The sequence below is a fragment of the Mytilus californianus genome, unplaced genomic scaffold (genome assembly GCF_021869535.1).
Source record: "Mytilus californianus isolate M0D057914Y unplaced genomic scaffold, xbMytCali1.0.p SCAF_3, whole genome shotgun sequence".
Lineage (NCBI taxonomy): Eukaryota > Metazoa > Mollusca > Bivalvia > Mytilida > Mytilidae > Mytilus > Mytilus californianus.
This window is the reverse complement of record NW_026262679.1, coordinates 89238181-89261819: the sequence shown is the minus strand read 5'-3', so window position 1 is coordinate 89261819 and position 23639 is coordinate 89238181. Positions and strand designations below refer to the sequence as shown.

At 32.1% G+C, this 23639-nt stretch overlaps 2 protein-coding genes across 2 annotated transcripts in view; both read left to right on the top strand.

The window, feature by feature from the left end:
* Positions 1 to 22257, top strand: part of LOC127735336 (bromodomain-containing protein 8-like) — a 30490-nt gene extending 8233 nt beyond the window's left edge. The window contains exons 5-20 of the mRNA XM_052245491.1: positions 216 to 335; positions 1070 to 1150; positions 2407 to 2468; positions 4127 to 4218; positions 4961 to 5128; positions 6083 to 6188; positions 6903 to 7004; positions 8312 to 8433; positions 9266 to 9413; positions 10151 to 10206; positions 10889 to 11055; positions 12065 to 12145; positions 12803 to 12871; positions 13745 to 13922; positions 15108 to 15200; positions 21924 to 22257. Of these exons, the coding sequence (XP_052101451.1) occupies positions 216 to 335; positions 1070 to 1150; positions 2407 to 2468; positions 4127 to 4218; positions 4961 to 5128; positions 6083 to 6188; positions 6903 to 7004; positions 8312 to 8433; positions 9266 to 9413; positions 10151 to 10206; positions 10889 to 11055; positions 12065 to 12145; positions 12803 to 12871; positions 13745 to 13922; positions 15108 to 15200; positions 21924 to 22016 (1738 nt within the window). The 3' untranslated portion in view covers positions 22017 to 22257. The remainder of the gene's footprint in view (positions 1 to 215; positions 336 to 1069; positions 1151 to 2406; positions 2469 to 4126; positions 4219 to 4960; positions 5129 to 6082; positions 6189 to 6902; positions 7005 to 8311; positions 8434 to 9265; positions 9414 to 10150; positions 10207 to 10888; positions 11056 to 12064; positions 12146 to 12802; positions 12872 to 13744; positions 13923 to 15107; positions 15201 to 21923) is intronic.
* On the top strand, positions 16401 to 18224 carry LOC127735343 (uncharacterized). The gene is made up of 2 exons (XM_052245507.1): positions 16401 to 17038; positions 17593 to 18224. The coding sequence occupies exons 1-2, from the start codon at positions 16963 to 16965 to the stop codon at positions 18060 to 18062; spliced, it is 546 nt and encodes a 181-aa protein (XP_052101467.1). The 5' UTR covers positions 16401 to 16962; the 3' UTR covers positions 18063 to 18224.
* Positions 22258 to 23639: the final 1382 nt, after the last annotated feature.

The window sequence follows — 23639 nt, the reverse complement described above, 5'->3', positions numbered from 1 at the left end:
TCTATATTTAGTTTTGTTTTAAATTTTGTTGAGAAAGATAATTTCATTCATTAATTGGAGGTCACAGAATGACATTTTTGCAGAAATTGTTGAAAAAGAAAATTTAGCTTTTTTAGAATATTATAGAATTTTTAAACTAAGGAAAAATAGTACAGCATTTATATGTAGCTTATAGAGAAAGGAGAATAATATTTAAGTTTATTCTGTATATTTAGGAGAAAGCGGGGAGACAGAGGAGAAGCAGAAACACCTCAATTACAGATAATAAGACAGCTGGCTGTTGACAGAGCAGAGGAGTTAAAGAAACATGTGGTAGAATATCAGCAAAGATATAAGTAAGATTCAGTATGCAGGATCTGTCTTTACTTTATGCTCCTAAGGCTCTTTTCACAAAAAATCTTACACGAATAAAAATACTCATATTAAAGTCATGAACATTTCAGCATAACTTATGATCAATTTTATTTGTAAGATTTTTTGTGAAGAGTCACTGTATTGTTTACCTAAAATGAATAATTGTTTAACTTTTTATCTGCATTTAATTCCTCAAATAAAGATGACTAGCTTTAAGATGAAAATGTTGGAACTACTCTGACATATATCTCATATTTTTTGTTTTCAACTTTAATTATATATTGATGATAATTTGCTTAATTGAAGTTCAAATGATCCAGTAAAAAACGCATTCAGTTTACATATGTACATATTGAAGGTCACATCAGTTTTAACATAGTACTGTTCTATTTAGATGTATGTCAATCTTTAGCCATGAATTATAAGAGAGGGATATAAAGATGCCAGTAAATATTATTCCTAAAATATTGATATCTCATATACTTTTTTGGATGGGTTGTAAAGCAATCGATATATTGATATTTAGACAATTAGGCATTTGGGGACAATACTTTTGATTGATTGATTGTTCTTTGCATAACGTCCAGTGGCAAATATGTCATGACAAAATCATTTTTGAAAGGAAACACACATCAATAGATGCAAATACTTTAGACAGGTAGCTAGGGAAAAATGTAAAATGTAAAGAAATTTAACATTATGCGTTTCATTTCAGGAAACTGAAGAGGGATCTTGAAAGCATCAAAACTGGTCAGTGGGATGATACATTGCCAGAAATATGGGAACAAATACAAAAGTAAGTAAAGAAAAAATTGTTGGGAGCATTGGGCCTAGAGGAGCTTACAATAAATAATTTATTAGTCCCCTACTGACGAAGTCGAAGGGGACTTTAGGTTTGCACTACGTCCGTCTGTCCAACTGTCAGTCCGGCAAATCAGTTTTCCAGACTTTTTTTCTTCGTGCTTGAAGATATTGATTTGATATTTGGTTTATTGTTTTATCATTTACAAGTTACCGGTCAAGTTCAATTTTCACGATTTTAAATTTTCTCTTTGTTCAGTTAAAGCCCTTTCCCTAGAATTAAATTTTTGATGAAATACTTATTAATTAGTAGATTTCTGTTCAAAGGGAAATAACTCATTAAAAAAAAAATTTAAAAGACAAAATGACATTTTGGATTTTTTTCCTTGTCTTTGGTAAATTGTTTGAAAAATTTAGTGGAAGTTTGTTTGTCATTCTTGAAGATATTGATTTGATAATTAGTATATAGTTTTATCATGACAAGTTACAGATCAAGTTGGAATTTTGTTCCGGTCTGATGATTTTGTGCAGATTTATGGTTTTTGGACATAGAAAATTCACTTAAATAATCAGTTTTCAACAGTTTTATTCGTCATGCTTGAAGATTTTGACTTGATGTAGTTTACACCATGACACGTTATAGATCAAGTTAGAATCTTGTTCCATTACAATGAATTTTTAACCCTTAAGGGACTATGTATTGCCATGCAATACTCACAGAATGGTTGTATTTAGTTGTATTTATGTCAGATGATATTTAAATAGAATTTTATGACACTGTAACAAAAGCTTTTTAATGATTAACATGATTAAAAAGCTAAACTTTTGAAAATATTTTTTTCATTTATCTGTATTTGACTTAAAGATGGATTGAGGTTTTTCTTATTGCAGATAACATTTACAACAAGACTGGGATTAGATTTTTTAGACATCAATAACTTTGTCATACAAACATAGAATATTATGAAAATTGGACAGAAGCTTCATCATCATTAAGAAATTCTATCTAAGGAAAAAATTTTTGATTTGTATTTAGATATTTATGTATTTTGAGAAATGTGCTTAATTTTGGCAGTCAACATTAGACTTTTATACTAACAGATCAATTGCAGACAAGACACAGGGCTCCATAGAAACCTTGAGAATATTTTTCATATTTTATAGAGCAAAACAATTTGTAACTGAAATTTTTCTTATAGTAGTTTCCAAATGTTTAAGTTGTTCTGTGTTTTAATAATTTATTATTTATAGAGAAAAAATAGCAAAAGAGGAAGCTTTGATAGAGAAGAAAACAGAAACCACAGAAGACGAGGGTAAGATTATCAGTTAATTTTACTGTGTTAAGTGTTAGAGATCTGCTGACAAAAACATATGCTAAGTGTTAGAGATCTGCTGACAAAAACATATGTTAAGTGTTAGAGATCTGCTGACAAAAAATATATGTTAAGTGTTAGAGATCTGCTGACAAAAAACAGATGTTAAGTGTTAAGAGATCTGCTGACAAAAAATATATGTCAAGTGTTAGAGATCTGCTGACAAAAAACAACTTATGATCTCTTAAGGCTGTTGTATCCAAGTGAAATTGATTTACCTAATACAAAATATTAGGTAGACAGGAAATCATATAAAAACAATTTATAATATATATAGCCTGCACATAGTAATTTATTATACAGTTTATGAACTAGTTAGGATTCAAGTACATAGGGCACACAAATGAGTTTTAAATTAAAGGGCATGTTAGTGTGGTTTCTTTTCTGAAAAGGGACCAATTGGTCATGTTTGTAGATAAAACATTGAAATAATTGAATGAATTAGTGTATTTTTGCTTGATTTTTATTTTTATACAACTGCAAAAAAATTTTGTGGTCGTATATTGGTATGAGGTTGGTGTCGTCGTCCGAAGACACATTGGTTTTCGCACTCTAACTTTAGTTTAAGTGAATGGATCTCTATGAAATTTTACCATAAGGTTCAATACCACAAAAGGAAGGCTGGGATTGATTTTGGGGGTTATGGTACCAACAGTTAAGGAATTAGGGGTCAAAAAGGGGCCAAAAATAAGCATTTTTGTAACTTCCAGACATAACTTGTGTGTTAGTGTATGGATCTCTCTGACATTGTACCACAAGGTTCCATATCACAAAGGGAATGCTGGGATTGATTTTGGAGGTAATTGCCTAAAATTTTTAGGAATTAGGGGCAAAAAAAGGGGCAAAAAACAAGCATTTTTCTAGTTTCATGACAATAACTTGTGTGTAAGTGTAGGGATCTTTCTGAAATTGTACTACAAGGTTCCATATCACAAAGGAAAGGCTGGGATTGAGTTTGGAGGTTATGAAACATAAGGGGGTTCGAAAAATTAGGGTGAGGATCCTTTTTTTTCCTTTTTTTTTCTTTAAAATTTTCCATTTTAAATTGGTTATTTCTGATTTATATATAAAAGCAAATAATAATGATATGGTTTGAATAGGTAAATTAAAATTTTTTAAGTTCTTAGACCACATTCATTCTGTGTCAGAAACCTATGCTGTGTCAAATATTTAATCACAATCCAAATTCAGTGCTGTATCAAGCTTGAATGCTGTGTCCATACTTGCCCCAACTGTTCAGGGTTCGACCTCTGCGGTCGTATCAAGCTGTGCCCAGCGGAGCATTTTATTTTTTTTAAAACAGTTATTTCCAATATTGTTAAAGTGCATTTAAAAATACTTGTTTTCCTTAAGAAAACAATTCATACAGCAGGACTGTAAGAGGGGAGCACAGAAAAGGCCATAGGGGTGCTTTGCTCCTCTATTTTAGGCTAGCTAGGACACTTATTAGTTAATAAGAATTTATAGAATTTTTTTACTGTTCATAGATTTCATTTATGAATATATTTTTATTATAATTGCTTGCTTTCTGAAATAATGTCTGTTATGTTTCAAGAATAAACATTGTATCAGTTTTGTATTTTCTGTTTAATTTATAGATAAACCAAAGTCAGTAGAGATTGAAGTAAATTCAGAAGAGAGTAACCAGGAACCAGTCATTGAACCTACAGATATACCACCTCCTATAAAGGTTATAGTTTATTTTAATGTTATTTACATCATCAAAGAAAGAAATATAAGATTTTTAATGACCCTTTTCAACATCAAATTTTATTGTTGTGTCACTATTTATTTGTACATTTTTTTAATACTGATTGCATGCTATTTATAATCTGGTTCTTTTAAGAGATTATGAGGAAAAGAAGATTATGGAATATTTGGTTGGCTGGATAATATTCATAATTTTAGAAATAATGACCCAATAGTAAGGGACTAAAATTATTAATTGAATTCTTTCAAGAGTTAACATTAAGTTATCACCTGATCTCGTAGTTATATTATTCAAATCGAGTAAACTTGTTTCAATTATTATCCAGTTCAAAGTATAAAAAGAGGTGAGGTCCTTATACAATCATCAATGATAGACAGGCGTCCATAGATTATTACAAGTTTTAAATATATCTCGTGGTTGAGGTGAATGATTACAACAGACTAATGAGCATGAATAAAGAGCCCCATTGAACAGTAAAATCATATCAGAAAAAAAAATGTAACATTTTGAAAGGATCAACTAATTTGATGAGTTCTCAACATCCTATTATCTCAGTCAGTGGAATTTAAAAATGCATACAGAAAATCACTTACAGAACAACTTTGACAACCATTTTCAGTGGGTTTTTTTATCACATAAAAATAAAGTCAGCTTAGTATTTGTAGCTTTACTCATATAAATTCTGTTTTTCATCACACAAGCATGTCCATATACATTGTAGGTCGAAATAGAAGAGACTAGTGTCCCTATCAACAAACCATTGACCCTTGATATAAAGAGGTTATCTGCTGATGACAAACCCAAGTCTACCCCTCCAACATCACCATTGCTATCAACATTGTTACAGAGTTCTAAATCATCATTTGGGGATTTACAGCAGTTAAAACAGGTAAAATGAACAAAAGTTATTGGGGATCTACCATGCTGTTTTCCCAAGCAATTTTATTCATGACTGTAGGCATATGTGTAAAGTTTGGCAAAACAATCAAATTAAATATCTACGAAGATACAATTTTTTCTCCGTCCATGAAAATTGGTGACCATGAAAATAAATGAATCCACAGTATGTATTATTTCATTTAGTACAATCGTTCAACCTTATGATATGTAGAATTAGGTTCTTACTCACTTATCGTCTCCATCCTGAATTGGACACAAGGTAATAAAATTTCTTAGCTGATCTGAAACAAAGTCGAACTCTGCTTATAATATAATGAATGCCTTCTAGACATTTTGCTTTGGTTTCTAGACCAAATCTTTAGAGCCATTAGGAATATATTCACCAAATTTTTTTTATCTTTCGAAACCATATATCCAATTTATACCAAATTGTATGGACAATGTCCCATGGGTTTAGGACCCCTAATGTTTTTGGCCCAAATCATCAAAGGTGAAGGTCACATCAGCTATTTATAGACTGAAATTTCAACAAAATGTTGGTTTCAAGATGTCATCTTTTGAACCATATATCCAATTTTTACCAGCTACCACTTGTTATTTTAAACACCTCATGGGAGGGAGAAGATCCCTATTGATTTTAAGGTCAAAGATCAAGGGCCGCTTCTGATAGAATGACATTTGTGAAAAAAATTTGGTTTCCACATGTCTTTTGAGGTCACTAGGTCAAAGGTGAAGGTTACAGCAGCAGCAATGAATACACTGAAATTTAGGCAAATTTTGTTTCCACACATTTTTATAAATTCTCAAATGTACTCTACACAAATATCTATTTTTCTTCTACTGCAAATCCATTACGAAAGTAACTTGGCATAGGCTCCCATGGTGCTTCCGTAATTGTTTTGCAGTACTCATTTCTGTTTTCTGTTTTGTTTTTTTACTACAGGAAGTAGAATCTAAAGACCAACAACAGACACCAAAGACTTCAGTTGGTTCAACAAAACAAACTGAAAGTACTACAGCTACACCAGGGGAGACAACTGATAAAACAAGTGAGTTATTGAAATGTATACAAATGAAATGTGTCAAGATATTGTGAGACTGGTTTAGAAATTTTGTGTATAATTTTGACTAAAATGAAAGATGGAAAATTGGATTTCAAGAAACCTAATTAGGAATTCATTGGCAAGTCATCTTTGATATCTTTTCTAAATTGGGTGTTTGTGTTAACTCAGTGCTTTAAAGCCCCTGCCATTAAGGGTCCAGGGCATATGTTGTTACACATGACTGTCATTCTGTCTTTGTTAAATCAAACAATCATGTTGACTTTTTTTCTTATGCCAGTAGATATTCATCTGAATTTTGGTACATTAATGTATCAGGATGACTAACAGATCTGTTTTACTTTTTGTTCAGGTTTATAGACTTTTCCCAGAAATACAGCTTATAGACAGTAAGACTTAGAAAATTTCTTGAAAATTTACCTTTTCTTGACTTTTCACCTAATGCTTGCAGTTCTAATGCTTATTTTTGTTACAAAATTGTAAAATAATGACTTACAGATCGACTTTGCATTTCATTCTGCTTGACCAACATTTCACAATAAGGATGCAAGTGGGGGTATTCATGTCATACCGACACATCTATTTTTTCCATAAATCATTAGTAACTGAGATATGTTCTTTCACTTGAACTAACTATTAGATGAATTAAGAATATCATAACTTCTTTTCTTTGGACTGATCATCTTCACCTTTATATATTAGGTACTACAGCACAAGTTAAGAGACCACAGCGACCAAGCACAGAGAAGGTTGAGATAGATCCAGAAGTTGTAGTGAAAATAGAACCAATAGAACAAATACAAGGTAAATGTTGTGAAAATAGAACCAGTCGAATAAGTCCAAGATATACTGTCATTACCTCGATAGGGTGGGTGACCTTGTTGGTTATATATCGAAATTCTAATCTTATTAAATTTGTAATAAAAATCTGCAGTTTCCACTGAAACAATTATAAGAATTGGTGCCTTTTTATTTTGTTTTCTGAACTCTGGTTTTCAGGAACGGTTTCCTGAATTTAGAGTTTTTATTCTATGGTTTATATCATGTTTTTTTTATGCTGTGGTATATATTTTTTATACGACCGCAAAAAATTTTGCGGTCGTATATTGGTATGACGTTGGCGTCATCGTCGTCGCCGTCGTCGTCCGAAGACACATTAGTTTTCGCACTCTAACTTTAGTTTAAGTGAATTGATCTCTATGAAATTTTACCACAAGGTTCAATACCACAAAAGGAAGGTTGGGATTGATTTTGGGGGTTATGGTACCAACAGTTAAGGAATTAGGGGCCAAAAATAAGCATTTTTGTAACTTCCAGACATAACTTGTGTGTTAGTGTATGGATCTCTCTGACATTGTACCACAAGGTTTCATATAATAAAGGGAATGCTGGGATTGATTTTGGGGGTAATTGCCTCAAAATTTTAGGAATTAGGGGCCAAAAAAGGGGCATAAAACAAGCATTTTTCTAGTTTCCGGACAATAACTTGTGTGTAAGTGTATGGATCTTTATGAAATTGTACTACAAGGTTCCATATCACAAAGGGAAAGCTGGGTTTGAGTTTGGGGGTAATTGCCCTAAACGTTTAGGAATTTGGGGCCAAAAAGGGGCCAAAAAACAAGCATTTTTCTAGTTTCCAGACAATAACTTGTGTTCAAGTGTATGGATCTCTCTGAAATTGTACTGCAAGGTACCATACCAGAAAGGGAAGGCTGGGATTGAGTTTGGGGGTGATGAATCATAAGGGGTTCAAAAAATTAAAGGGGGGGGGGGATATTTCCCCTTTTTTTTCTTTAAAATTTTCCATTTTAAATTGGTTATTTCTGATTTGTATATAAAAGCAAATAATAATGATATGGTTTGAATATGTAAATCAAAAATTTTTAAGTTCTTAGACCACATTCATTCTGTGTCAGAAACCTATGCTGTGTCAAATATTTAATCACAATCCAAATTCAGTGCTGTATCAAGCTTGAATGTTGTGTCCATACTTGCCCCAACTGTTCAGGGTTCGACCTCTGCGGTCGTATCAAGCTGCGCCCAGTGGAGCATTTTATTTTTATTAATTCCAGTTTTATTTTAGATTTGTTTTAATGGAATTTTAATTACAGATGTTCAGGTGAATGTAGAAATAGAAACTGAAGAAGTAAAAGAAGAGTTGGAGAAAGAAGAAGTTGTGGAGAGTAAAAAAGAGGCCCCAGAAGTGGAGAAATCTGATGTCAAAGAGGAAGATGTAAGTTGGTTTATTTGTACTAAGATTTTAATACTAGATTTTTGTGTTTAAATTTGATTTTTTTTCCAAACAACTCAAATATTGTTGGAAACCATTAAAGTAATCAGTGATATAAACTTAGCAATTTTATTACTACAGATAACTAATATATGAAACCTAACATGACAAAATGTTCAGATGAAAAGCTAGGTATTTAGAGGTACACAAATAAATCCACTACCTTTACCACCATCTTTAACTGTGTTTAATTGATTGAAATAGAATTTAAGTTTACTGGTGATGCTTTATTAAATTTAATAGATATTTGTGACCGTAAGTAACTAGATATTGCCACTGTCAAATAAAAAATTGATACCCACAAATCTTCAAATAGGATGGTTATCTCCCTTCTAGTGCAACTGAATGAAAGCCCCACTAAATCATACATTATAAATCAGTCAGACGACATTTGCATTTGCGAGCTTGATTTCACTCCTATTAATCATGGAATTGATGCCATGAAATTTATGGTGTTATCCAATCAATTGAACATTCCAAACAATGTTGCCTTAAAATTGAAATTATGCAAAATTTATTAAGATAAAGATAGGATACCTCAGACAAAATTTGCATTTGATGTTTAAGGTTTTTATGATTTGAATATCTTTTATGTTGAACTATTCAAAATATCTGGTATCAGACTGTTTCAGAATTTTTTTATAAATAATGTTCCAGAAATTCTTTAAAAAGAAATGCTCATCCCAAAGTAGATATTTTGGTATGGTATATTTTCAAAAAATTTAAGATAGAATAATAACCTGACATAACAAATCGTATGTTTGTATTGTGATAGGAGGATAGTCAAGCCTCTGTGGATGCTGGAAATGCTACATTTGTTAGTGTAGATGAAGAAATATCAATCAGAGAAGAGCCAATGTCACCAGCTAGTAGTGAATCATCAAAAGTTAGTGAAGGAGATGTCAGATTTCTCAACAAAAGAGGTATGTTTCCAATAAATCCGTAGAAACACCCCTCTTTTATCTCTATGTTCTAATCCCCCCTCCCCCCCTCCTTCAATCTCAACTACCATTTCCAAAGATTTTGGGTCCACCCAACAGTTATTGAATGGGATATTGTATACCTTACTAAGAAAAACTGTAGGGAAGTTCTTAAAGTTTACATATCAAAAGATTTAGTAAAAAATACTAAGTAAGGGTTATGCTTTTGAGACAGGAACTAAACAGCAGTATAGCATCCCTTGCCAATCAACATGTTGTCTCAGACTTTGTCTTAGTGATGGCATAAAAATTCTTGTTTTATCTCACCTAATTCATTCCTTCTCAACATTTTAGTCATTCATTTTACGACTACAAAAATGTCAAATGCAACTAAGAATTATTGTTACAATGTGATTATGATAATATCTACAATTAGAGTGCCATGAAAAATATTTTTCACTTTCTTAAATGAATCTTTTAAAAAGACAAAGATAAAAACAAATGCATAAAAATTCATAAAGTATGCAACTGTAGAATTTGAATTCAATCTTATTGTCCCAGAAATGATGATCACTATATAAAAAACATCAGTTGACTGTGATCTTTTTAGCAGTATCCCTTGAAAGATCACAAAAGACAGGTTTGGTTGAAGATTCACATCTAGTTTTAATCACAGGTTATTGATATGCTGTTGATGGGTTTTTTATTGGCTCTTCAGTACTATAATGCTTATATTCCAGGAGCAAGGAAAAGTAGTAGCAGGAGATCTTCAGCTAGAAATAAGAAATCTGTTTCTGTAAGTTTTATTTTTCTTTATTTTTGTTTGAAATAATATTGTTATATTTTAACTTATTAATGAGCTCACAAAAGTTATAAAATGCAAGCTAGTGTTGTCTATTATCTTGAAAATCACAAAATAAGATTTACTGTAGACTACAAGTAAGAAAATGGCTGAATTGACAGGGGACTAAAAAGAAGTAAAATAATGATTTTTGACCAATATACTGTGTTTATCTTAAAAACTATAATATATAGTAAGACTGATCCTTTGAACAGCAAAAACTTATCAGCAAAACAAGATCTACAAATCAGTCAATATTGATGAAATCATCAGTTGAGATTTTTTTTCATTTTTTTTTGTTATCTTAAAACCATAATCAATAGACAGAAACTAACTTCAGCAAAAAAGGATCAGCAAGACAAAATTTTGGCCAATACATTGACCATTTGTAAATATTCTAATTGTGTTGAATCATTTTAAGAATCCTGTTGAGCAACACAGGAGAAATCTATAGTATTGCAGTGTTTGTATAGGTATTGAGCTACCAACATTTAAGTGACAAAAGAGATCCTAATTAAAAATTTTCAGTTTATTTTAATCAGTTCAACAATTTCTTGTTATTTCTATAAGATATGATTTCAATATGATTTCCGAGAGTAGAATTTTCTAAAGTTGTATATATTCATTTTTATATCAGGAAGAAGACAAGAAAGAAGATCTTAGTTCTCAGTTGACAGATGGAGAAACAAGTGACGATGATGGCCAGGAAAGTGATGACACAGCCATTGGTTCAGCATCCATTGCCAATACATCAGTTACAGCTACATTTTCAGAATCCATTCCTAACAGTCCTCTATCGCACTGGTAATATATTTTTGGTAAAAATGTATGAAAGTTACTTTCAGATCATATCAGGTGCTGTATGTCTGAATAAAAGGAGATGTGTATGGGGTATCAATCAGAGAATGCAACCAAAGCACACACGCATGTTGGTATATCTAAAAAGAAAGTGGATATCCCCTTCAATTTCACATGAGAAAGATTTTGTTGTCGTATTGCTTTATGGAGATGCATGTATAACAACCAATGCATGTAAATCAACCAGTAGCTATTGATACAATGTACTGTCCAGTTTGGATTAGCCCTTTATTATTGTACACTGTCATTAAGTTAATTAAAAAACCTTTTTATAGTCAGTGGTGTATGGCAAATCAAATCTGCATACTTATTCATCTTTGAATAAATATATAAAATGTTTAAAAAGCAATTAAAAACTTTTCTTTGTTTAAATTTCAAGACAAAGACAGGAAAGAGAAAGTATAAATTGGGGCAAAATTTTTGCAGAAATCATATACACATAAAATTTCTCTACTTAAATGAATAATGTTTTTCAATAAAACATTTCTATTTTTGTTAAAGTAACTAGTAAAGCATTTCCTATTACATATTTAAAAGCCATGGTGGTGCAGTTAAATTGGTAGTGTTAATGATATTGTTATTCAGTAAAATGAAAAATAACACTAGATATTGAACATTGAGCTTTCAAATGCCTAAAAATACCAAGATGGATATCTACCTGAGCACTGTAAGTGCTTTATAGTGTGTTGATTATGATTACTATGAGTGAATGATCCCTTTTTGGTTCCCTATCAATTTTACTAAAACGGTTCCTGAAATAAACCAATTTTGTTTCGTTAAAACCTGATTAATGTTCCTCACTATGGCACATAAATAATGTCACAAACTTATGTCAATAAGCCTTGCTAATATTAATATTTTAATAACACCATTTTTTCAAAGATAAAAATTTGTCAATAATGTTATCATTTTGTGTTTAAAAAAATATTGATTTTTTTTTCAATGACCATTGCAGTAGTGATACAGAAGATGACAAAGCCCACAAGAACTGGAAGAAATCTATAATGTTGGTGTGGAGAATGGCTGCTAATCACAAGTATGTAATTTATAGTGTTTGAGTGAATATTGTTTGCCAATCTTATATATTTGAGGGAAGATTGTTTGCCAATCTTATATATTTGAGTGAAGATTGTTTGCCAATCTTATATAATTGAGTGAAGATTGTTTGCCAATCTTAAGAAGTTCATGTAGTATAAAAGGTTGCTTTAGATTATTCAGTCATGAGCAAGAAGTATGTTATATTTATGTGAAGAATTGCTTCTTATCACTTGTTTATTAGCAAGACTGAACACACAAACATTTCTGTTGCAAAGTTTTATGCTTGAAGATATTGACTTGATATTTGTTATATAGTTAACACCATGACAAGTTATAGATCAAGTTAGCATTTTGTTCCAGTACAATGAATTTTTAAACGGTAGGGGACTATGTATTACCATACAATACTCTCAGAATGCTTGTTTAGATTGACATCTGCAATCAATAGATAGACAGGGCTTCAGCTTGTATACATTATACTCAATAACAATGTATTCAAGCTGTAGCCCCGCCTATCTATTGATTGCAGATGTCAATCTTAATTACAATGCTTGAGCAAACATTTATACAAACAAAGCATGCAAGCCAACCAAACCTTTAAACTACAAGCATTAGGAAAATAGCTCTAATGTCAATCATTACAATATATTTATAGATATGCAAATGTGTTCCTACATCCAGTAACCAATGAAATAGCTCCAGGATACCAAGGCATTGTACTCAGGTATATATATATATATATATATATTGCTTCAGTAGAACCTATATCAATTAAATACCTTCAGGACTGACACACCTGTTCAAATAAGACAGGTGTTTGATTTACAAAGGATTAATTGCAAGAGAAAACACTGTGTAGGTCATGATACAAGTTTAGACAAGTTTACATGTATCACACTTTTAAATTTGGATAGATTACTCTTGTTTTGCTGATCAATTAGTTCTGTGAAAAGATGAAAATTCATATATCCTTACCTTTATATTATTGAATAAGTCCTTCTTTGTTCATTTACAAGAGTTGAGTCAAATTTCTGTACTTGTACAATGCTTAATGGTGACTTAAAAAATGTGATATTACTCAAGGTACAATTATTTGTTGTCATCTTGATTGGTAAAATGGTTAAGAAGCTTTGAAAAGTGAAAGATCATCTTGTCCCTTTCATATAATAGGATCTGATTGATTTGACTGCATGCATTTACCTTCACCGTAAGACTAAAAAATGAAACAACAAACATCCATTTCAGACCTGTCTTCTGTTAACTTGTTCAGTTCATTTGAGGTATCAAGTCAACAATTTTAAAATGACAGCCAAGTTATATTGAATAAATTGTAATAAATTGATTCATTGATTTTAATATACATGGATTGTTATCTAGCAATGAACTGATACAGCATTTTCTTGTGTGCCCAAAATTTGGTATGAAAATATTTGAAAAGTGTTTTTAACTGTTTTCTATTAAAATGACAAGGAAGGTACAGTTTAGTCAGAATAAAGTATTTTAATTGATTTCAACAAATGTTGTGATAATTAGACATCCACTTTAAAGTGTTGTTGAAGATTTCTATTTTTAAAAAATGTTTTATTTGCCCCTCCAGGCCATTGGACCTGACAACTATAAAGAAGAATGTTGAAGCTGGTATTACAAGAACGACACCTGAGTTCCAGAGGGACATGATGTTAATGTTTACTAACGCTATCATGTACAACAGTTGTAATCATAATGTACACAAGATGGCCGTGGAGATGTATGATGATGTCATGACACACATTGAGGTTAGTAATACAAATATGTCTGTTGAGCGCAAACATGCTAAATTTTAAGTACTGATGTTGTAAGACATATAGAGTGATATAAGAAAAGGGTCTTATAAAAGGATAATTGAAAAAAATGTGGTCAACTATCCTAAATGACATTGGAACTTTACAAAAGTTATAAATGGGAATATATAAACAGTTATATAATTAATTTATTAAATGATAAGATTAATGTTTTTAAAGATGATGTTATGTACTAGAATTCCACTTACATCAGTGTCTAAACTGATGAACAAGAACAATAGAAAATAACCTCTTCTTATGATAGAGTTGAGAAAATCAGTAGTAAAACAATGCTGGTGACGATACTGATCAAAAGTTATTTCTAAAAAACAATCGTACATTTAAAGAAATTGTTTGTTAAACTGTGTTATTAGAAATATATATGCAAAGACACAATGTTTAATGTTCATTATTTACAGAGATAACTGCATTAGAAGCTTGTGAAACTAAAATTTAAAAAATGTTAATCTTTGCTGCATATTGATAAAAAATATTGGAAAAAATCATGTACATACAAAATCTAAAGATCTTTCAGGTCAATTTTTTTCAAAGCGTTCCATATAGTCCTCAGCATGCTACAATTTCCCAAAATATACCTATTTTTCACATTTTAAGTTATCCAGTACACCTGTCTGCTCTTGTCATGTGAACTTTCAATATGAAAATATTGTCTTTTTGTGAATACAACAATTTAAAAGTCATGTTTGTGCAGGTTAACAAATTTAAGATAACTATTTTTATAAAGTAGGTTATTGGTTTAAAGATTTTTATTAATATTTTTTACAATTTTAAGAAAAGGTCGTCTCGATTTCTGTACATGTATTTGTGGTCTTCTCGATCTATTTACATTCAATGTTTACATTTGGATAAGGTCCGTTTGAATTTGCTTAGTAACTTAATTTCAATAGTGTTAATCTTTGCTGCATATCAATAGATTCCATTGGAATTTTTCCCCTGAACTTCTCTGATCTAGCTGCATACATGTACGGATAATTGGCGTGTTCCAGAGAGGTATACAGCCAGTAGAAAAACATTTTGAAGTTTGTACTTCAAAAATTTATTCGCATAGCAACAAATTAAACCTATTTTTCACAATGAAATATAATGGATGTAATTTAACTTGATTACAATTGTTTTCAGCAATATGTCAGTGCACAATTAATGCTACAGTCATCAGAGAGTAAATCATTAAGGCCTTCCAGGAGGACAGAGAGCAGTGACAAAAGTGATAAGGTATATGTTCCTTGATGTTGTGTTGTTCATCATTGATATTTATCCATTAATCTCCTTTATTTTTATGTAATCCCTGTGGAAAGGATATAGTTAACCATCATCAGTCTGCCTACAAAACTATTTAAGGTACAAGAGGTCAAATCTTGAATCTAATCTCAGACTCTGTTCACAGCTGGGTGGTCAAAGGTCAAGTTTACATCATGACTTTATAGGCTTTTAGGTATCATATACATTTATTTTTAGAATTTTAATAATATGTGTCTATAGCTGAGAAAATTAAGAGTGCTTGATTCTTATTTAATTTCAAGGTTAGAGGTCAAGGATACTGGGGATATTCAAACTTGTTGGCATGTGAGACTTTACATCAAATCTTTAGAGATCATTGTCAAAGGCTTCATCTTAGAAAAAAGCTTTATGCTAGAATCAAAAGGTTAGGTCTTTTAAGAAGGAATGCTGTGTTGCAGTGCCAATTTTCATGTGAGAAAAATCTTCTTTTACATTCTGAAAATCACAGTAACCAAACAAATTTTTGCTAGCAATTTAAATATGCAATTTTCCTGAGAAGAAAAATAACAGGAAAATAAATCATTCTGAAAATATAAAGCTTGGATCTTCTCTGACATTAAATGCATCAACAAAGGTAGAAAATTGCAAAAATAAACCACCACAGTCTATTAGGAAGGGCTATACCTATTAAAGATTTGAGTTTGAATATGTAGTTTAAATGCTTGGCTATCCTTTTGTACAATTTAATGTTTATGTGGTACATATTATATATATCAATCAAAATTTTAACTCAGCAGTTGTGAAGTATCAAGTAACTTTTCAACAGATTTTTATAGTTTATTCTCATGTTGTGCTGTAACACCACTGTCCCAGGTTAGGGGAGGGTTGAAAGCTCACAAACATGTTTAACTCCACCACATTCTTTATGTACCTGTCCCAAGTCAGGAGCCTGTAGTTCAGTGTTTGTCGTTGGTTCATGTCTGTCATATTTGTTTTTTCGTAAATTGTTTTGTAATAAATTAGGCTGTTAGTTTTCTCAATTGAATTGTTTCATTTTTAAAGGCAGTGCTTTAATGCCTTTCTGGTTGCCGGGTTAATCCTTCCTTCCGCGAAATCCAACTTATCTACGTGGGGGGTCATTAGGCTCCAAGTAGATCCGGAAATGTTGAATTCTCTCCTCTCCTTATTGTGATATAAAATGTTTTTTGTTTCATTTCATTTACATTGGGAAATAGAGAAACGATCATTGTGTTTTGTTAGTTTTAAAAACTTTTGATATATTTGTATTTTGCATTATAAGCAGTCAACCGATTGACAAACTAGAATTATTTGAATTCCGTGTGGAAAGAGCTCGGGTTAATTTCGAGTGTTATCTGCAATCTATATGTTTATAAATCATTTCAGTCGTTGATATAATAATTAAAGGTCGACTGAACATGAATTATATTATACAATTTAAAGCGCATTTCTGTTTATGCACGTGAACCCGTCTAACGTTATTGTTATTTCGCAGTTATATAAAGTAGCAAATTATCGTTCCTGAATAGTTGGCGCCGTGGTAGCCGATCCTGTTCCTCAACTTCCGGTTTCTGCACTGTGCAACTATTTCAGTTACAATTTTAATTAACGATGCCAAGTACTTGTTGTTGTGTACCTGGATGTCATTTAAGAGGAGGACATGCATTTCCAAATGACTTAAACAAAAGGAAAAGTTGGATCAACGCCATGGCCCATACGCAGATTGGACGAGAACACGATGAGTCCATCTCAATCAGCTGTTGTTTGCAAGGCACATTTTACTGAAAAAGACTACGTGCAGGAAACTATTCATGGTAAAACTCTATTTTCTTTTTGAAATATATAGTTATATATGTAATCGCCATGCGAATAAACCAAAGTCTGTTTACAACCGCAATTATCGTTTTAGAATAAAAGGGGGTGGTTAATTCAAGACATCATAATTTTTTGGATTACGATTCAATGTGATCTGTTTGAGATTTTTTGGTGATTGCTACAATTATAATGATTTCTTACAAGAGGTATATCATACTGAGAATCATTTTAGCAGTAATTATGCTAATGTAGTAATGACAGGAATGCATAAGCTATGAAAAATATCAATGACAATGTTAACAGGAACAAAACAATGACATGCTCTCATCTATATTATAGTTATTTAGGTACAAACAATGTACGTTTGTTGCATAAGTCTCTCATTGTTTGTCCTTTGGATTTACATAACATACATTGAATCAGGCAAACATAGTTTTATCCAGATTGTAATGAATAAATTTTAGTTAATATTTCGCCAGGTAATACAAAGTATACATTGCTAATGGAAGTTCATTTAATTATCAAAAAACTAATGTTTTATAACCTTTTTCAGGGCGCAAACCCACCATACAGAGACTTAAGTCTACTGCCATTCCCAGCCTATTTTCCTGGACCAAGCAAGAGACTGAATCGTCCGCAAAAAGAAAAATCAGGGCAGTTTCCTGTGAAAACAAAAGAACTAAACTTGATGAATATTGTAGTAGAAATCTAGAGGAAAGTTTTGATTGTAAAGTTGGTTTTCCTGAAGAAGTCATTCATACTGCAGAAAGGATTTATGACTGTCCACCACCAACTGCCGAGCTAATGTTGAGCTTCACAGATAGAATTACGCAAACACCATCAATGCCTATGTTTTCAGCAGAGAATTTTGAAATGAAGACACGTGACACAGCCATGCATTTTTATACCGGTTTAGAGTTGTATACTAAATTTTTATTTGTTTTGACCAAACTTGGTCCAGCAGCACATTGTTTGAGATACATATATTTCAAATTGATAGACATAATAAACATGTGCACATAGAGCGAATTATTGGACTTGGCAAAACATACAAAATTCTAATAAATCCTATGAATGGAACTGAAACAAAACATTCATCTGAAATAATATTTAGTTGTTTTATGATGTGTAATTTTAGAACTTGTATTGTGCCAAAGGATGCATAAATAAAAGTGACGCAATGAATTTTGTTCTGATATATATATATTTATAATTACATGCACATGTAAATTGTAATGCATATAAAAATAAGGAGAACTAAAGTGCATAAGAAATGGGTTTAAGCAGTTACAGGTGTTACTGTCACCGTACAATCTCCAACAATGAGAAAAACTTGTACCATGTAAAAAATTTCAGAGATCTTACCACTAAGTTTTGTTGTCTCACCTTGACTTTGGTGAATTGTTTATATCTGTTGATGTAAATATAAAAAAGAAGTTGTAGTATGATTGCCAATGAGACAACTCTCCACAAGAGACCAAATGACACAGAAATTAACAGCTATAGGTCACAGTACGGCCTTCAACAATGAACAAAGCCCATACCGCACAGTCAGCTATAAAAGGCCCCGAAATGACAATGTAAAACAATTTAAACGAGAACTAACGGCCTAATTTATGTACAAAAAATGAACGAATATAACAAATATGCAACACATAAACAAACAACAACCACTGAATTACAGGCTCCTGACTTGGGACAGGCACATACATGTACATACAGAATGTGTCGGGGTTAAACATGTTAGCAGGATCCCAAGTTCCCAACCCTCACCCTAACCTGGGACAGTGGTGTAACAGTACAATATAAGAACGAACTATAAAAATCAGTTGAGAAGGCTTAACTCATCAGATGGATAAAGACAAATACAAGTGGACGTGGTCGGGTAGTTGTACATCCAAACAACAAAAAAACACTAAGTACAGATCTGAGAGTACTCACAGTTACTTACAGCTAGTTCAAAGCCACTAACAACTGATAAAAAAATCTTGCATCTAAGACTAAATTATCAATCCGTAAGCTCCCTTTAGAATTTTATAAATTTTAGATTTTACATTTCTGAGTTATGGGGTTTTATTCATTAAAAAAGGGGAGATTTTCCAGTTTTTGTCGAGCCTGCGACTTTCGTCGCAGAAAGCTCGACATAGGGATAGTGATGTGGCGGCGGCGTTAGCTAACTTCTTAAAAGCTTTATATTTTAGAAGGTGAAAGACCTGGATGCTTCATACTTTGTATATGGATGCCTCATGTTACGAAGTTTCCGTCAGCCACATGTCCAATGTCCTTGACCTCATTTTCATGGTTCAGTGACTACTTGAAAAAAAAGTTAACATTTTTTGTAATGTAAAATTCTCTCTTATTATAAGTAGTAGGATAACTATATTTGGTATGTGCGTACCTTGCAAGGTCCTCATGCCCGTCAGACAGTTTTCACTTGACCTCGACCTCATTTCATGGATCAGTGAACAAGGTTAAGTTTTGGTGGTCAAGTCCATATCTCAGATACTATAAGCAATAGGTCAAGTATATTCGGTGTATGGAAGGACTGTAAGGCGTACATGTCCAACTGGCAGGTGTCATCTGACCTTGACCTCATTTTCATGGTTCAATGGTTATAGTTAAGTTTTTGTGTTTTGGTCTGTTTTTCTTATACTGTATGCAATAGGTCTACTATATTTGGTGTATGGAATGATTGTAAGGTGTACATGTCTAGCTGGCAGGTCTCATTTGACCTTGACCTCATTTTCATGGTTCAGTGGTCAAAGTTAAGATTTTGAGTTTTGGTCTTTTTTTCTAATACTATATGCAATAGGTCAACGATATTTGGTGTATGGAAATATTTTATGATCTATATGTCAGTCGCGCATGTTTTATTTGACCTTGACCTCATTTTCACAGTTCATTGCTCAGTGTAAAGTTTTTGTGTTTTGGTCTTAAACTATAAGCAATAGGTCAACTATATTTGTTGTATGGAAGAATTGTTAGCTGTACATGCCTGCCTGGCATGGTTCATCTGACCTTGACCTCATTTTCATGGTTCATTGGTCAATGTTTAGTTTTCTTGGTTAATGTTAAGTTTATGTGACAGTTGTAATAAAGCTTTATATTAAGGACTATCAACATAATATCAGTGATTAGTGAAGAAGGAGAGACATTTCAGCGTGTGCACTCTTGTTGGACAACAACTCAAAAATGCTTTAAGCAGTTCGCATGAAACTTTGGTGAATTATTTATAGCTATTGATGTAATCTCCCTATAGATTTTCATAAATTTCAAATATGACATTGAGAAGAAATTGAACTTTATTTGTTTATAGTCTGGCAACAGATTTATTAAGTATTGCACAACAGCACAGTGTATTGCACAACAGCAAGAAATCTTTAATTGAATATAAATTCAATTCATATAACCGATTTCAAGTTCTTTGACTACATTTATTCAGAAACTATAATATGTCAAATATTTAATTACAATCCAAATTCAGAGCTGTATCAAGCTTGGATATTGTGTCCATTTTTGCCCCAACTGTTCAGGGTTGGACCTCTGCGGGTGTATCCAGCTGCACTCAGCGAATCAGTTTATTTCTTAATTAAGAACTCCTTTTTTCATTTGACACTTTTTTTAGAAACTATAACTCCAAGCAAAATTATATTTCCAAGTTTAAAGTAATTTATGAATGAAAAAAGGAGTTCTTAATTAAGAAATAAACTGATTCGCTGAGTGCAGCTGGATACACCCGCAGAGGTCCAACCCTGAACAGTTGGGGCAAAAATGGACACAATATTCAAGCTTCTATGGTACCAAATCAAAAGTTTATATAAAAGAAAGAAGTCAAAGGTTTCCCATCATAGTTAAGTTACATACATTTGTTTTGTACCTGAGGTCGTTGAATATAGATCATTATATAAATAAGGAGATGTGTAATGATTGCCAATGAAACAACTATCATTCATACTTAACAGTAACAAACCACATTTGCAGAGTTGAATAAAATACAGTTGATAGCATTTACTTATTACTGAAAAGAAAATGCCTAACTATTTTAAACAGTATTTGAATATCAATTATATGGTCATTTTTATAAACTTCCTGTTACAAAACTTTGAATTTTTCGAAAAACTAAGGATTTTCTTATCCAAGGAATAGATTACCTTAGCCGTATTTGGCACAACTTTTTGGAATTTTGGGTCCTCAATGCTCTTCAACTTTGTACTTGTTTGGCTTTATAACTATTTTGATCTGAGCGTCACTGATGAGTCTTATGTAGACGAAACGCGCGTCTGGTGTATTAAATTATAATCCTGGTACCTTTGATAACTAATTTGACTATAAACATAGAAAAAAAAGGTACAAACTGGACATAATGCACTAGTTCATAAACAAGTGAGAACAATCACCTTCATATAGTGCTCAGAATATGACATTCATATAACTTGTTCAATATCATTAGAGAACTCAAAATCATAAATACTGAAAGCCACCTCAGATAAGTACACTGTACTATGCATGATAATGATATAACTGGACTAAAAATACACACAACCTGTAATTAACTGCCTTTACAGCGCTTTCACGCTTTGATTTTTCATGTCAGGGCCTTTTAAAGCCAACTATACGGTATGAGTTTTTCTCATTGTTGAAGGCTGTACAGTTGCCCATGTTTGCTTACATCCACTTCATTTTAACTTTGGTGGATAGTTGTCTCATTGGCAATCATACCACATCTTCTTATTTTTATAGTTTTGAAAGATATGAAAAAAGTAAAGAAAATGGTGGATATACAATCAATACTTATAATTATACTTTGCACATAGAAAAGAAAATAGATGTCATTATGATTGGTTATGTTTTCTCTTTGAATGAGATTTTATATCTTTTCAACAGGAAGATGACATGAAGAGAAGAAGAACGTTTTCAGAATCTCATCAGGAGGGAGGGAAATCAAAGAAAAGAAAGACAAGAGGAGACGACACATGATCAAAATCTTTGTCACTGAAAGAGGAATTTCTATTGTTTTGATATTTAATCCTGTGAGCACAGTAGCTTGGCAGTTGTTATAGGAAGGGCATTATGCAAGAATGAATCATTCAGAACAATTTGTAAAGAAAAAAGAAAAAAACTCTGTATAAATGTTTTTTTTTTTTACAAAGGAAGGATAGAAAGACAGCATTCAAATATGTCTCTTTATTGTTATGTATGTGTATAAAAATGAATTGTATATATTTCTTGTTTGCTATTGATATTGGCCACTGAATGTATAGAGGAACTAACAGTCAAACAAACAAATATGAAAGTGGAAAAGTAAAAAAAATTCTGTCAAAAATGATGATCACAATGTTTCTTGTAATCCAAGACTTTGATGTTATAACATATGATAATTTTTTTGGTTTCATGGTTTTATCATAAGTATTGTCAATTCCTACTTTAAAGGTTTCTGAGTAGGTCCAACTCTTAAAAAGTAGTCATGCACACCTCATTGATGTTTGGTATTTAGTTACGAAAGCATAAATATATGACTCTGTTTAAAAAGGAAGTTCCAAGCAGGCTTCTTGTTTATTTCACAGAAAAAGCAACCACTGATATCAACATAAATAATGATATGACAGTTTTTATACGACCGCAAAAAAATTTTGCGGTCGTATATTGGTATGACGTTGGCGTCGTTGTCGTCGTCGTCTTCGTCGTCGTCTGAAGACACATTGGTTTTCGCACTCTTAACTTTAGTTTAAGTGAATGGAACTTTATGAAATTTTACCATAAGGTTCAATACCACAAAAGGAAGGTGGGGATTGATTTTGGGGGTTATGGTACCAACTGTTAAGGAATTAGGGGCCAAAAAGGGGCCAAAAATAAGCATTTTTGTAACTTCCAGACATAACTTGTGTGTTAGTGTATGGATCTCTCTGACATTGTACCACAAGGATCCATATCACAAAGGGAATGCTGGGATTGATTTTGGGGGTAATTGCCTCCAAATTTTAGGAATTAGGGGCCAAAAAGGGGCAAAAAACAAGCATTTTTCTAGTTTCATGACAATAACTTGTGTGTAAGTGTATGGATCTCTCTGACATTGTACCACAAGGTTCCATATCACAAGGGGAATGCTGGGATTAATTTTGGGGGTAATTGCCTCCATATTTTAGGAATTCGGGGCCAAAAAGGGGCAAAAAACTAGCAGTTTTCTAGTTTCATGACAATAATTTGTGTGTAAGTGTATGGATCTTTTTGAAATTGTACTACAAGGTTCCATATCACAAAGGGAAAGCTGGAATTGAGTTTGGGGGTAATTACCCAAAACGTTTAGGAATAAGGGGCCAAAAATAATATAACGTCCCAAGTCGACAAGAAAAAAAGCTTAACTTGGAAGTAATTCAATGGGCAATATTCCCAGCATAAAGGCTACCATATACTTATTCTTAATAAGTGGATTTGAGCAAAATCTAACATGAACATCTGATGTAGTTTTAATAAACTCAAACATGAATCGTGTCTACTGAGTTGTATTGAGCCATTCCTTCTTGTGTTTTCCTTTGCATCTACTATGTTTGTCCTAACCACAATGGTGTCATTCTTTCCTTGTTCATGACATGATGGAATATG

Coding starts and splice junctions, on each gene's coding strand:
- LOC127735343 (XM_052245507.1), top strand. CDS start 16,963: ATGAGTCCATCTCAATCAGCTGTTGTTTGCAAGGCACATTTTACTGAA. Junction 17,039..17,592: donor CGTGCAGGAAACTATTCATG/GTAAAACTCTAT, acceptor AACCTTTTTCAG/GGCGCAAACCCACCATACAG.